We start from the raw sequence: 14727 nt of genomic DNA on the forward strand, positions 1-14727 counted from the left end.
ACTTCCGAGTGTTTCGATCAGACCTGGCGATAATAAGATTAATATATAGTTAGTAGTTGAAGTAAACAGCACTAAATCGGTTGTAGCCTCAAGCAGAAAAGATCACAGCTGAGGAACAAGCATGCTTTACACCAGGATGCGGTACACTGAACAAATTTTCAACTTGAGAATACTGTACTGTGCGAGAGGTATCTCAGCACCAACAGGACCTCTTCCATGTTTTAATGGATTTCAAGAAAGCATTTGATAGAGTATAGCGTGTTACTCTCTGGTCCACAGTGAAACTAAACAACATCAACGCCAACTTGATTAAAGTCATAGAGAGCCTCTACTGCAAAGCCACAAGCACAGTGTACTGCAATGGAAGTGTAAAAGAATGGTTCAGGACGACAGTTGGAGTTAGACAAGGATGTCGGCTTTCCCCTACCCTTTTTAACATCTACCTTTGAGAGAATCATGACTGATGCGTTGGAAAACTATGGAGGATCAGTTAGCATTGGTGGTAGAACAATCACAAACTTACGTTTTGCTGATGACATTGATGAACTTGCAGGGAAATAAGAAGGGCTTGTCAAGTTAGTCAAACCTCTGGACGAGGCATCAACAACATGTGGCATGGAGATCAGGGCAGAAAAGACTAAACTGATGACGAACAATATCAAAAGAATCAGCCCAGACAGTAGAATTGACGGCTAAAAACTAAAGACTGTTCAGGGCTTCAAATCCTGAGGCTCTTGGTGGCGGATGAAGGATCAAAACAAAAAAATGCTGTCCAGGATTTCCCAAACAATTAATGCATTATCACAGCTCAAGACAACAGCATTGCCTTCTGATCCAAAATCAGAATGATGCATTCCTTAGTCATTTCAACCTTCCTGTACGCTTGTGAGACATGCACCCTTACAGCAGACTTAAAGAGAAAGATACACGCTATAGGAAAGAGATGGTTTCGAAGACTGTTGGGCATCATTTCCAACAGAGGTCATGGTACAAATGGAGAAGTGAAGGACAGCATCAGACATGATGTTGGGCCTTTGAAGATCTCCTCACCACTGTGAATAAAATGCAAATTGAGATAGTATGGGCGCATAAAGAGATCAGCAGGACTCACAAAGATGATCCCATAGGGCACTGTACAAGAAGGGAGAGGGAGAGGCAGACAGAACAAGGACTGAGAGCACAACATAACGAAATGGACAGGTTTAAAGTTGGGTGCAGCCCTTCCAAAGGCTGAAAATAGAGAAGAAAGGAGAGATGCGGTTGCCCGATCATCGTTAGAGCCGCAACATTCATCTACGACTAAGGGATAAGTAAAAGTAAAGTAGTAATACTACTAGTAGTAGTAATAGTAGTAGCAGTAGCAGCAGAGGCAGCAGCAGCAGTAGCAGCAGCAGCAGCAGCAGCAGCAGCAGAAGCAGCAGCAGCAGCAGCAGCAGCAGCAGTAGTAGTAGTAGTAGTAGTAGTAGTAGTAGTAGTAGTAGTAGTAGTACTGTCCCGTAGAATTATGCAAATTTAGAAGGCTAAATTATGCAAAAAAAAAAGCAGAATTATGCACAATTTATGCAAGTTACCGTTACAACATTCGCGACATGTTTTGCATTTTTTCAACACGAAGTTTCATGATTTTCATGTTTTATGTCCAGAAAAATTGAAAACAGAACATATCAGTATCAGTAATTTGTTGTGTATTTGGAAAAGAAAACAATACACATCAGTAAGAAAAAACAAAAACAACCCCCCCCCCCCAAATATCATCTCTGTAACTTTCGGCTGTAGATCTAGATCTATGAAGGAAAGAAAAATGTTTGAAAAAAAAAAGGACATCTGGACCTCTGATGCTGGCACATTACTAAAACCAGGGACACCTGTCAAACAGGAAACATCAGCAGACATGAGAACAACAACTTTTGATGGATTGAAAAATTGAACATGCTCAGGGGGCTCTCGTGGCCTAGAGGTTAAGGTGTTGGCCTCTTATTCAAAGGTCCCGGGTTCGAATCCGGGTAGCGACCGAAAAATTTTCTTCTCTAAAATTGTCTCCTTTCACCTCCTTTCCTGCTCTCTAGCAATGCTATGTTGTCTGCTTTCATTTCCACTTTCTGCCCCCACCCCCTCACCTCCTTTGCCCCCTCCTCTGGGCTCCTGACTCTTTCTGCAGCCTTTCTATGCTACTCCTTGGTTCCTCCTTACTGCTGTCTTTCTGCCACACCCCTGATCTTCTGGTAGGAAAGATCTACACCTAGCCTTCTCGGACAAGGGCGAAAAATCTCGGAGGACCCGTGTGCAAGTTGCGCACGTTAAAGATCCCTTGGTGGTCTAAAATCGATAAGAGTAGGCTTCGGCCGCCACCCGGTCAAAATTCAAAATTTCCTACCAACTGGAAATATTAGGTGTGTCCCGCGCGCTCATATGACCTCATGCAGTTGCGAGCGCCGTAAAATACTTTTCAAAAACACACACACAAAAAAAAAGAACATGCTCAAGGAACAAAATCACAACCCTTAACCAAGATCTTTTATCAAGGGAAATAGCCAACTTTTCACTTAAATGAGACTTTTTACGGGGATTACGTCCCTTTACTCACATGTCGAGGCGTTAATTAATTGTTTTGTGAAAAAAAAAGGAAAAAAACGTGAAAAAACGCGGATAATCCAAAATTATGCAAATGTTGCAAAATTACGCGAAAAAACGCGGCCGCGCTGCGGCCGCACTATCGCATAATCCTACGGGGACAGGTAGTAGAAGTAGTAGTAGTACACATTGTTGTGAGTTTCAGACATTGTTGCTTTTTAAAAATGTAGACATTGTCGCTTGTATGTTTTAGACAGACAGTAGTGTGTGTTTAAGACATATATTGTTGTGTGTTTCAGACAGGCATTGTTGCTCGCGTGTTTCAAACAGACACTGCTGCTTGTTTCACATAGACATTGTTGCTTGTTTCAGATAATCAGCCGCAAAAAACAGCTCCGTCTGGCGGCCTTGGCAAGACAAGCTATAAAGATCTCTGTGTGTGTCGACAGTCGGGGGAACGTGGAAGATTTGAGTCAAGTTGCTGGGGACTTCGGGGTAACCTTTGACCTGGTGGTGGATGTCAACATAGGTTACGACAGGTGATTCGGGTTTTTGCTGTGTTTTAAGAGACAGGCATACCATCTTACCGCTTGCGTCTGTGGTTTCCACGAATGGGTGCTTTGCGGTCTCATGTAAGCGACACGAGTTCATTTTTTGAGTGGTTGCATCCCTCTCAGCCGAGATTGCAGGGTTGTATTTGCTCCCTTCCTAAATACTATACATTGTGTAGTTGGAGGCGTAAAAAATTTGCGGTTACTTTAATTACACGTTTTTTATCGTCTTGTTGTACACAGCGAAAGCTTACCACCCTACTTGGCCCGATTATGTCAAAGGGTGGGGGTGGGTTGGGGTGGATCGGATGTGACGTGTGGGTTAGGGGGAGGGGGAGAAGGACAAGTGGAGACACCAAAGGCCAAATACATTCTATTCCCGATCAAACCGGACCCAGAATCCAAAGAGATGGTTGGGGTGGGGGGGGGGGGGGGGCGGAGGAGACAGGATGGGGTATGGTGAGATGTGGTGGGGGTTCGGATTGGGTGTGTGAGAGGACGCCTAAAGGTCTAAATCTTGATTGATTATAAGCAAGTTTGAGTGAGTTCTCAAGGTTAATAAAAAGTGATTCGCCTTGTAGCCACCATAAATAGACCATAACTAAATGCTATCTTCTGTCATACATTGTATTTATTGTACTTAACTCTCCGTGGGATCTTTCACAATCTTAGCTTTGGGAAAAGATCTTATTCTTCTTATATAAAACTATTTTGCGATCATCAGAGCACTTTTTGCTGGAATTTAATGTTTGGGCACTCCGATATTAACACAAGCACCCGTAAAATCTCAAAACAAAATACATGATTACCCTATAAAAGAAAACGAAATTAAAAACCAACCCCCCCCCCCCCAAAAAAAAAAAAAAAACAGCAAAAAATCTATCTTTTTTTCTACGTTTTGTTTGTTGTTGTTTTGTTTTTTTAAACACACCTTTGTGCCGAAACAAGTTTTCACAAGCATGTGTACAGTAGTCAGAATTACGCATGACTAGTCGTTTTTCGAGAAAAAAATACGACTTTGTCAAGAAAGGAAACATAAAATGAAAATGAAAAAATAGACGTGTTCAGGGTGAAAGACAGTAACGGAGTTATTTGTGAACATTACTCTTAATAGATTTGGTTCTTCGTTGCTACCTCAAAAGGCGTGAGTTCGATTCCCGTGCAGAGAACATCTGCTTCATATTTTGAGTATCTCCATCTTTCTTGCATTGATCCTCTATCCAGCCCGGCTTTGTCCTTACAGGCCCTTTATGGTCTAAATTTTTGCAATGTTTTAAATATCTTTTTTATATTGCAATCTACCAGGTGTGGTGTGGAGCCTGGAAAGGCAGTTGCAGATCTAGCTGAGCTAATCCAGTCTTTGCTGCACGTGAAATTCAAAGGAATACAATGTTACAATGGGTACGTATGAGGACTTTGCAGGCAAGCGTGTGCGTTACCTTTTTCTTTCTCGTGTACTTTCGGCTTATGAATTAGTTTCCAGACCGGTATTCATGCAAACACCATACCTATTTTTAAAATTTCAAATGACTTATTGAATAGGATTTTTCTTAAGAAGACTTTTAAAAAATCTGTCTCAGGCTGTAGTTGCTATGTTCTTGCTTGCTTTTCCAAAATCAGTTTTTAGAAAATACCAAAGGGCATCGTTTCCATTGTGAAGAAAGTGCTATATCTGCAGTGGAGAAATTGTTTCGAGTCCCATTTGAAGTCATTTTACACTAACGACTTTTGAGGTCAATCAAAAATATCAACACTGTCAATTTTTAGTTTGTTAATGTAGATACGTAGCATTGTGACTATCAAGTTACAATTTTCTAGCCTATTTTCTTCATAGTAAGCAAAAAGACTTATTGAAATCCCCTCGTACGCGTGTATGCACACACACACACACACACACACACACACACACACAAACACACCCATGCACACACACGCACACACACACACGTGCTCAAACATAAACACACACACGCACGCGCGCACTCGCACACACAGATACACACACACGCACACAAACACACACACACACACACACACACACACACACACACACACACACACACACACACACACACACAGACTGGTATTTATACCGTACCATGTAATAGAGGCTGGTTTACAATAAAAGTGTCGTAAACATCACAGACTGTCAGTAGATGGACAGTTCAACTAAAAGACTCATTTTTATCTTTTATCCAGTGATTCCCTCCACGTCGTCAATGCCACAGAGAGAAAGGTGTCTTCTTCTGCTGGGATAGAAAAAGCTAAAATAGCTGTGCAGGTGGTCCAGTTAGTTCTCTGTTGTTCATTTCGTTTTCATTTCAGATGTCGCAAAAAGCAATTCCTGTTGGAAATGTTATTCAAAGATGTTACCATATTAACTTTTGGCTTTATCACTTTATCATGTCTAACTAACCTCTGGCTTTAAGTAAATTAATGAAGAAAAAAAAAGTTTATATTGTAATTTTAGAGGTAAAAATCACTTTAAAATGATATAATTTCATGATACATTCTATGAGAAATTCCCTGCCAGTTTTATGTGGTTTCCAGTCAATTACTTTCTGCGGACTTCATATAAACCACTCGCCAATGATTAATTTTCAGTGCTATTTTTCAGACCCCCTCCCCAAAAAAATAAAATAAAATAAAATAAAATAAAATAACATAAAATAAATAAAATAAAATAATGAAAAAACAACCCCACCAAACATAAGTGTATGTTCAATATTGTCTGATTTTTGTTGTTGCCAGAATCTGCTTTGCTGATATACGCTTTTCTACAAATTTATAATTTTGTTTGTTTCATTCAGTTTGTTATCTATTTTTCTTAAGCCTGCTTTTCTACAAATCATAACTTTGTCAGTTTCTTCCCATCCTGTTTCAAAATAGGCCCTGAAAGATCGGAACATTGATTGTGACTATGTGACGGGAGCAGGCACGGGCACGTTCCAACATGGAGCTGCTAGCGGGGTGTTCACAGAGATACACGCTATATCCTTACCACGTACTTGTATTAGAAGCCTAGACCGTACTTTCTTCTTCTTTTTCGATCCCGTGGTTGGGGCAACCGTGGGGGCACCACTGCATCTGAAAACCAGCTCTCGCCATCTATTTTTGTCCTCTGCTTTCCTCAGATTGTCACCCATCGTCTTTCCTGTCCACACTGTAATGTTGTCCTCCCATCTCCTTCTCTGCCTTCCTCTCTGTCTTTTTCCTTGTACGGTTCCTTGCAGGATTGTTTTGGCAAGTCCTGCGGATCTTGTAACCTGCCCATACCACTTTCATTTTCATCTCTTCACTGTGGTCAGTAGATCTTCATGCTGCCCTCTGCGTTTGTGATTCTGTTTCGTACCTCTGCATTTGAAACGTGGTCTTTGTACGAGGTGTCAAGGAACACACCACCATGCTAATTTTGATTAAAAAGGAGGGCAGTTTTTTTTAGGGGGGGGGGATGCCAGTGCTCTCGACTATTGTGAGACTTGTGTTTTACCCTTCAGTTGGGATTAATAGCATTGCTTATTATGCTCACGCTTCGCAACATTTTTTTAGAGGGCAATGAGTAGTGGCCATGATAGTGAGAGGTCTAGAAATACAGGTCTATGAATCTTACTTCAAAACCTGGACTTACTTTACTTTATCCGTCTTCTTGTACCTCTGGGGTGTAAAGGGGAGAAAGAGCTTTTTGTCTCAAGGAAGTTGGATGGCCTGGATGAGTGGAATGTTGTATGTTTTCAGAATTTTCTTCACACCCTCGATCTAAGTCTTTCTAGGTTTTCTCTTGCCCTGTGCCCTGATATTGTTTTGTAGTACGCTTCACTAGCAAACTGCCATACGTGTCGGATGTCCAAACCACATGATTGTTTGCCTCTGAATGTACAGGGTGATCCAAAAAAACACTTTACAACTTGTTTTGTAAATATCTTCCTCCATACTGACGTTTTGAGTTTCAGATTTGAACATAACGTATGGAAGCCAAAAGAAATTTGTCTGATGTGTATTTCAGATAGGTTCATTGAATGGTTTTGCTCTATATAGCAAATTAATAAAACAACCCATTTTCAACCTTGTCGCCATTTTCATAGCATGACGCACAAGTTCGCTTTAGGCCTACCACTAAAAGTTGCAACAATCGCGCCATACTGCAAGCTACAGCAGTCTAACAAGTCAACAGAAGTCTGCAGATATTATTTTTCCCAAATTTTGTTTGCCTGCTGAGATCATGGCTACGTTTAGTAAAGAGCAGAGAGATTTTTGAATTGAACATTACCTCTCCACAAACTCACCATCCCTGACATTTCGTAAGTTCTGTGTACGGCATGGAGAGAATGCTCAGGTGCACTCAAGTCCTTTGGCGTCATGAGAAGAGAAGTTCCATCAGTTTGGATCTATAGCGAATCAGAACTAAAAAGTTCTTTAAAAAATGACCACTTCAGGTCGAACACGCACCATGCGCAGCCCTTTAAACGTCACCAGAGTGCAGATTTCAGTAGCCGAGTCCCATGAGACGTCTGTGCGTAGACGGTCTGCAGCTAGGACTTTCTTACACATCAACATTCTGCATTCTCATGGCAGATCTTAACCTACGACTACACCATGTTCATCTTCGCTAGGCCGAGATGACATGAATCAGAGCATGGCAATGTGTTCACCATTCCTCGATTGCCTTGTAAAGAGGGATCATTTCCTCGATGACATATTTTGGTTTAGTGCTAAGCCCATTTCCCCCCTTCGGGATATGTCAACTCCAAAAATACTGTCTATTGGGCACCTCAATCTATTGTCTCTAGAAGCCACTTCTTAGTGAACATGTACAGTGTATGTGACTTTAAAAACTCATGGTTTAGCAAGTCCCTGTGTTAGGGCGCCACTGAACATTTCGAACGACGCGTTAAAATGTGTTGAGTCCAAAGGAGGGAATGTGGAGCACTGCTTCTAGGGATTTCAGAATGAAGTCATCAGGTTTTTAAAACTCTGATGCTTCCCGGCGTTCTGCCGATTTTCATCGTCTCCATTTTGCTTTTGCTGATCTTCATGTTGAGCTTTTCACAATGTGTATTCAGCCTGTCTGTGTACTTTTGAAGTTGCTCTTCTTTCTCATATGCCAGTCTTTGGTCGTCTGTAAACAGCATCTCTTTTGGGTTGAGGGAAAACCTGGACTGTTTGATAATAGTACACTCCCATTACCGTTTCAAATTGAATGATCCTGTGTACAACATCCGATGTCATTGTTGGGAATCATGGTTGCAGCTATGCCTTTCAGAATTAAGAAACTTCGGCCTGTGATCGTTCTGACGCTCAAAGACATTGGGGGGGGGGGGGGGGGGAGGGAGGGATGGGGGGAGGGAGTATGTTTAGTTGGTGATAGTAAATTTCGACTCTCTATTCTACAGGCAAGTGTGTAAGTAAAACCCACGTGTCATCTCTTGAAGAATGGAGGCCCCAGATGTGCGTACTTGATCAACACCTCATTTGGTTAAGCTGTAAACTTTTCTTTTTCCTATTATTCTATCACAAGGGAATACTTTACCTTTACTGTTTTCCTTCCTCTTGTATTCTTAGGATGTCGACGGGAGATGTAAGTTTCGACCCAGGGCTAGGTGTGTAGCATCTGTGATAGATATGTTTTGTTGTTTCGGGACCTTTTTAACCCGATCCAGCCAGGTCTTTCTTGGTCTTTCTTAATTTGAAGCCGGGTTCTTGGGTGTTGTAAACTCTAGCCGTTAGTTGTTTCTGGGGCATTCTGGTTAGATGTCCAAACCATTCGACTCTTTGATGCTCTATGAATTTTTTTATTGGTTGTATTCCAGTTTGTAGACGTATAGTTTCGTTTCTTATGCGGTCTCTTCTGGTGACAATGATGGTTTTGCGGAGACACCTCATTTCGCATGCATTGGTTTTTCTTTCTCGTGCTTTGTTTAGAGACCATGTTTGGCACTGGTATCTTAATGTTGATATAAATATGCTGTTGATGAGCTGGGATTTCACTTTGGTTTGGATGGTCTTGTGGCTGAGTATGAGTGCTAGCTGGTAGGTCACTGCATTTGCCTTCATAGTTCTTGTTTCTATATCTTTGTCCATACGCCCATCATGTGTGGAGATGCTTCCTAAATATTTAAATTCCTCTACTTGTTGGAGCTGTGTTCCATCAATAAGAATGTTGAGTTTCCCTGGGTTTCTGCTTACCTTCATAACTTCTGTTTTTAGATGGAGATTTTTATGTTCTGGTGTTTACATTCGTCATTTAGTTTTGTGGTATGTTTTTGTAATTCCTCTTCATTTGTATTTGATATACTCTAGTCATCAGCAAATAGAAGCTCGTTCAGTTCAGTGATGTTGTCATTTGCTGCTTTCGTGATCTTGTCCATGTAAGTAATGAAGAGAAGCGGAGAGAGAACACACTCTTGGCTCACCCCAGACCTGATGGGGAACCAGTCCGATAGTCCTTCTGTTGATCTTACGGCACACAGACTGTTTTTATAAAGTGCCATAATGTTCTCCAGCATGTCCTCTTACACCATATTCCTTTAAGACTTCCCAAAGTTGACATCTATCTACCCGGTCGAACGCCTTTCCCTGAACCACGAAGACGATATTAGAGGTCTTTGCCATGTGCAGTGGAGGTCTCACACAACTGTCTTAATGCGAAAATAGCATCGGTACAGCCCCTGCCTTTTCTGAAACCAAACTGGGATACACCGAGTTGAGTCTCTACGATTGGTATCATTCTCATTTCCAGTATCTTGGCAAACATTTTGCCCTCATGGCTGAGAAGGGATATTCCTCTGTAGGTTCCGCGGTCTCTTTTGTTACCTTTTTTTTCCAAATGGATTCAATGACAGCTCGTTGCCAGTCTTCTTGTGTTGCTTTTGTCGCCCAGGCCAGGTTGAATATCCTCCGTAGCCAGAGTTCACCGATATGACCGCATAGCTTGATCTCTTCTGCTGAGATGTTATCAACGCCTGGCGCTTTGTTTGGGGGGCTTTTCTTTATAACATGTTGGGTTTCACCCAGCAGTATTGATGGTTCTGGAGTGGTTTCTTTTAGTGAGAAGCTGTTTGGTATTGTTTTTCAAGGTGGATTCAGCAGCTCCTGGAAATAGCGTTTCCATCTTTCTTTAATCTTTGGCTTACTGAAAATAGGGTTTCCGTTCTCATCATTGACTATTTCAGTTGAGTTGAATGGTTCTTCTCGCATCCTCATGCTTGTAACGCTCTTGTAAAACTCTCTGGGGTCTTCTTTACATTTTGTTGCCAGCTGTTCTCCACATACTGTTCTTAGCTTCTTTTACTATCCTTCTTGTTTGGCGGCGTTCCTTTCTGTATAGGATTTCGTGGTGCCGCACTCTACTTTTAATGCTTTATTCAAACATGCTTTGAATTCGCTCCATTCCTCTTAAATGTCTCCCAGTTGTTTGGGCAATTTGTAAAATACATTTTTCATATATTATGTTTATGTATCTTATCTTTGGTATCGTCATTTATATTTCTGAGATTCACGACACAAGGGAATGGCAACCAGAAAGTTTTGCTTGCTTGTTTGTTTATCCTTGAGATGGAGGCATAATGCTGATTTCTACGATTTTGAACCACCGAAGGATCTTTGAAGAACACTAATTTTTAAAAATCCCAATGAGCGGTTTCTACGGATTTTAAAGGGTTTATATCCCCTGAGCAGGAACAATATCCTTTTAAAAGCGAATCCGTCCTTCGTTCTAATTATTCACTAGAATCTATGCTTTTTTAATGTATGTATTGAGAACGAACCTTTAGTGCAACAATACGTGTTCACTAAAACATTAATTTTTTGTAACAAGTTTGCGACTTAAAAGTGTCATTGGTAAGCTGCGAAGGTGTCCATATGCATGTGAAATTGTGTGTGAGAATCCGGAAGAACTGTGAACACTCCCATTTTCCGCGTTGCGGAGATTTGTAGTATTTTATATACATTCCTGAAGAAAAGTTTTTAAACGTAGTATTAATTGTTTTAGTTCTGATACATTGATACCAACTGTTCTGCAAAGCGTGGGGGAACACTAATTTACCCGTTTACAAGATCTTTGAGACTAAGTTGTACCTCGAACTTTTGACCCGCACTATAATAATCCTAAAAGACGTGAGTTCGGTTGGTTCTTATGATGGGCCAATTTCTACACCTGCAACGTTTTCTTTGACTGTACACACGGGGCCTATGCGCTCATGGATGCGCATTACCTACAAAACCTGGACGAGGAAGGCTTGCCTGTTACTGTGTTCAAAAATTCTCTGTACGTCTTGAGCTCAGTGATCAGTGTTGCGGTGAGTTCAAAAGTTTAACGATGGACTAAGTTTTGCACACTTGAATATTAGTAGTTATGCTAGCAAATACGCTGAAGTCCTATACAACCGAAATTTGCGACACTGCCGGAAATCTTAGGTTTAGCCCGGTTATCGATTTATAGAGGTTGCTCAGATAGAAGAAAAAAAAGAAGAAGAAGAAGAAGAAGAAGAAGAAGAAGAAGAAGAAGAAGAAGAAGAAGATAATATGATATATCGGGTGTCTAAAAATAATTCTTAAGTATATAAGGACTCATTCAAAGGGCAATACCTTGGTCATCTTTGAACCTTTTTCAAACAAACTTCGAAGAAGTAGAATTCAATTAATGTATGTATCTTTTGGTAAGTGTTTTACGGCACTCGCAACTAAGGTCATATGAGCACACGAGACATATTGAACATTTTTAGTTTGTTAAGAAGTAATTTTGAATTTTGGTCTGGTAACGATCGAAGAATACTCTTATTGATCTTGGACCACCTAAGGATCTTTAACGCGCACAAATTGCACATGGAATCTCCAAGATTTTTCAACTTATCAGAGAAGGCTAGGTGTTAGATCTTACCTACTCTGAGATCAGGGGTGTGGCTGACAGCAGTTAGAAGGAGCCAATGAGTAGCAGTAGAAAGGCTGCAGAAAGAATCAGGAGCCCCGAGGAGTGGACAAGGGGGGGGGGGGGCAGACTGTGGAGACGAATGCAGACAACAGAACGTGGGTAAAGGTCAGGAAATGAGGTGAATGGAGAAAATTTTAGAAGATAAAAATTTCCGTGCAGTCGGGTTTCGAACCCGGAACCTATTGAATAAGAGGCGAACACCATAACCTCTAGACCACGAGAGCCCCCAACTATTAGGGGCACGTTACACCTGTCAATATTGGAAAAATATCGACCCACATGTTTGAAAAAATATCAAGCTTCTAATTCAACCAAAATTAGGTGAAACGCAAAATTTTGCATCCTTGAAAATCAACGATATTGTTTTATTTCAAATAGGCACTATTTGCGCATTAAAGAACAAATTTATATAAAATTGATATACTGCTTAATAAACTCAGGGAGTTGATGGCTATTTAAATTTTCAAGTGTTGACCATTTTTCACTTTATAGGCTCCTAGAAACCTCTGATTTTCCACTGCTTGATTGTTTGGGGTTTCTTTCCGTTGCCTATGTCTGTCCAAAATTTAAAAAAAAATTAATTAAAAAAACCCCAGTCAAAATTCAAGTGGCTCACGTTGAAGGAAATATGGTGACCTCTCTTTCGTAAACTTTCGGCTTATAACGGGTTCTCCAAACCTTTTCTAGCAACTATACAGCAGAGGGGTAATTTTTGGCGCGAGTTGTGTGGCCCCGTCCCAATGGAATCAGGCCTTTATAACATAACACTATCTTCTCCCAACACAATAGTGTGCGATATCCATCTGATGTGACTCGCGGTATTTCGGTCCTCGTCCTGAAACCAGAACGAGCCCATTATGCCCCTGCAGCTGAACGCTCTTACGAAGTACCATTTTGTGTTTTACCCAATTTTGGTTGACATTTAAAAAATTTGATATTTCTTGTACACGTTGATAGATTCTCTTTATCTTTACCAACTTTACAAATTTACGTCACCCTGGTTCAATACAGTTTGTTCGAAGTTTTGTTGACATTAGCGCATAGATGACCTAGTTGCCCTTTAAAAGGGTCCGTTTTTTTCATGACACCCGGTCAAATTCATGTTTCTGATTCGTCTAGAATGGTTCAAATATGCTGCAACATTGCTTTGGTCAGCAGCTGATTGGACATATCAAATGTGTCCGCTACGTCCTTAAAAAGTAAGTGAAACAGGCAGCATTCGTAGCAGGATTCGTAGCATTAGGATGAGAAGCAACAACAACAACAATGATAACAACAATCATAATACCACCACCAACAACAACAACAATGATAATAATAATAATAATAATAATAATAATAATAATTATAATAATAATAATGGTATTAATAATATGACACTACTACTACTACTACTACTACTACTACTACTACTACTACTACTACTACTACCACTACCACTATCACTACCACTACTACTACTACTACTACTACTACTACTACTACTACTACTACTACTACTACTACTACTACTACTACTACTACTACTGCTACTGCTACTGCTACCACCACCACCACCACCACCACCACCACCACCACCACCACCACTACTACTACTACTACTACTACTACTACTACTACTACTACTACTACTACTACTACTACTACTACTACTACTACTACTACTACCTACGAATTACTTTTACAATAACAATAACAATTATTCTATTAATATAATATGACAGTACATAATATTATGCTATACATAATATATTCACACCATTTCTTTCAATGAGTTTCCCCTTTCTTTGGCCTTTTTTAAAATACATTTCTCGCTCTCACCATTGAGCAATGTGAATGTGACTGTGACGTATGTGTACGTACTTTAGTTTCCATAGTGTTGTTCTTGTCTAGCCATTAATATTTTTTAAAGGTTCCTGACGAAGCCATAAGATGGTGAAACTTAGGACGTATAAAATTTTTGAAAATCTTACTAGTTTCCACCGTTTTTTTGTCTTTTTGCAGTCTACAATGATAATGATGATGATGCTGATGATGATGATGATGATGATGATGATGATAATGATGTTGATGATGATGATGATGATGATGATGATGATGATGGTGATGATGATGATGATGATGATGATGATGATGATGATGAAGAATGTGAAATAGCATTTGTATACCGCAAATTCCCCGCTCAGCAACAAGCTCTAAGCTCATTGTAGTCTATATTATTGTTACCCCAGCAGATAGTATTCTGATAGAGTCTCATCTTCCTGGGAAGCATACAGTGCAAGCTGCCAATTTACGAGTGCTAAAACTACAACACTAGCAAAGGCCTACTCATCATCATCATCATCATCATCATCATCATCATCATCATCATCATCATCATCATCATCATCATCATCATCAACAACAACAGCAGCAGCAGAAGCAGCAACAATAAACCAATGTTATATGACAGCTACATAACACAGCTTTAACTTTCAGTTTTTTTAATATTATAACTCCAGGAAGGCGACCGTGCTGTCCTAGACGCCGGACATAAGGCGTTGGGTATGTTCCGAGGATGTCCTATGGTGAGTGGTCTGTAATATCCAGTTCCCATTGGGGGAATCGACAAACCGATCGTCAACCGATCGTCAACCGATCGTCAACCGATCGTCAACCGATCGTCAACCGATCGTCAAC

The 14727-nt window shown here is 40.5% G+C and overlaps 1 protein-coding gene across 1 annotated transcript in view; it reads left to right on the forward strand.

Moving 5' to 3' along the window:
* Positions 1-14727, forward strand: part of LOC101862779 (3-hydroxy-D-aspartate aldolase) — a 22174-nt gene that overhangs the window by 6131 nt on the left and 1316 nt on the right. The window contains exons 5-9 of the mRNA XM_005091981.3: positions 2944-3110; positions 4428-4523; positions 5322-5411; positions 8682-8697; positions 14550-14615. Of these exons, the coding sequence (XP_005092038.2) occupies positions 2944-3110; positions 4428-4523; positions 5322-5411; positions 8682-8697; positions 14550-14615 (435 nt within the window). The remainder of the gene's footprint in view (positions 1-2943; positions 3111-4427; positions 4524-5321; positions 5412-8681; positions 8698-14549; positions 14616-14727) is intronic.

This window comes from Aplysia californica, unplaced genomic scaffold, assembly GCF_000002075.1.
Source record: "Aplysia californica isolate F4 #8 unplaced genomic scaffold, AplCal3.0 scaffold00038, whole genome shotgun sequence".
Classification (NCBI taxonomy): Eukaryota; Metazoa; Mollusca; class Gastropoda; order Aplysiida; family Aplysiidae; genus Aplysia; species Aplysia californica.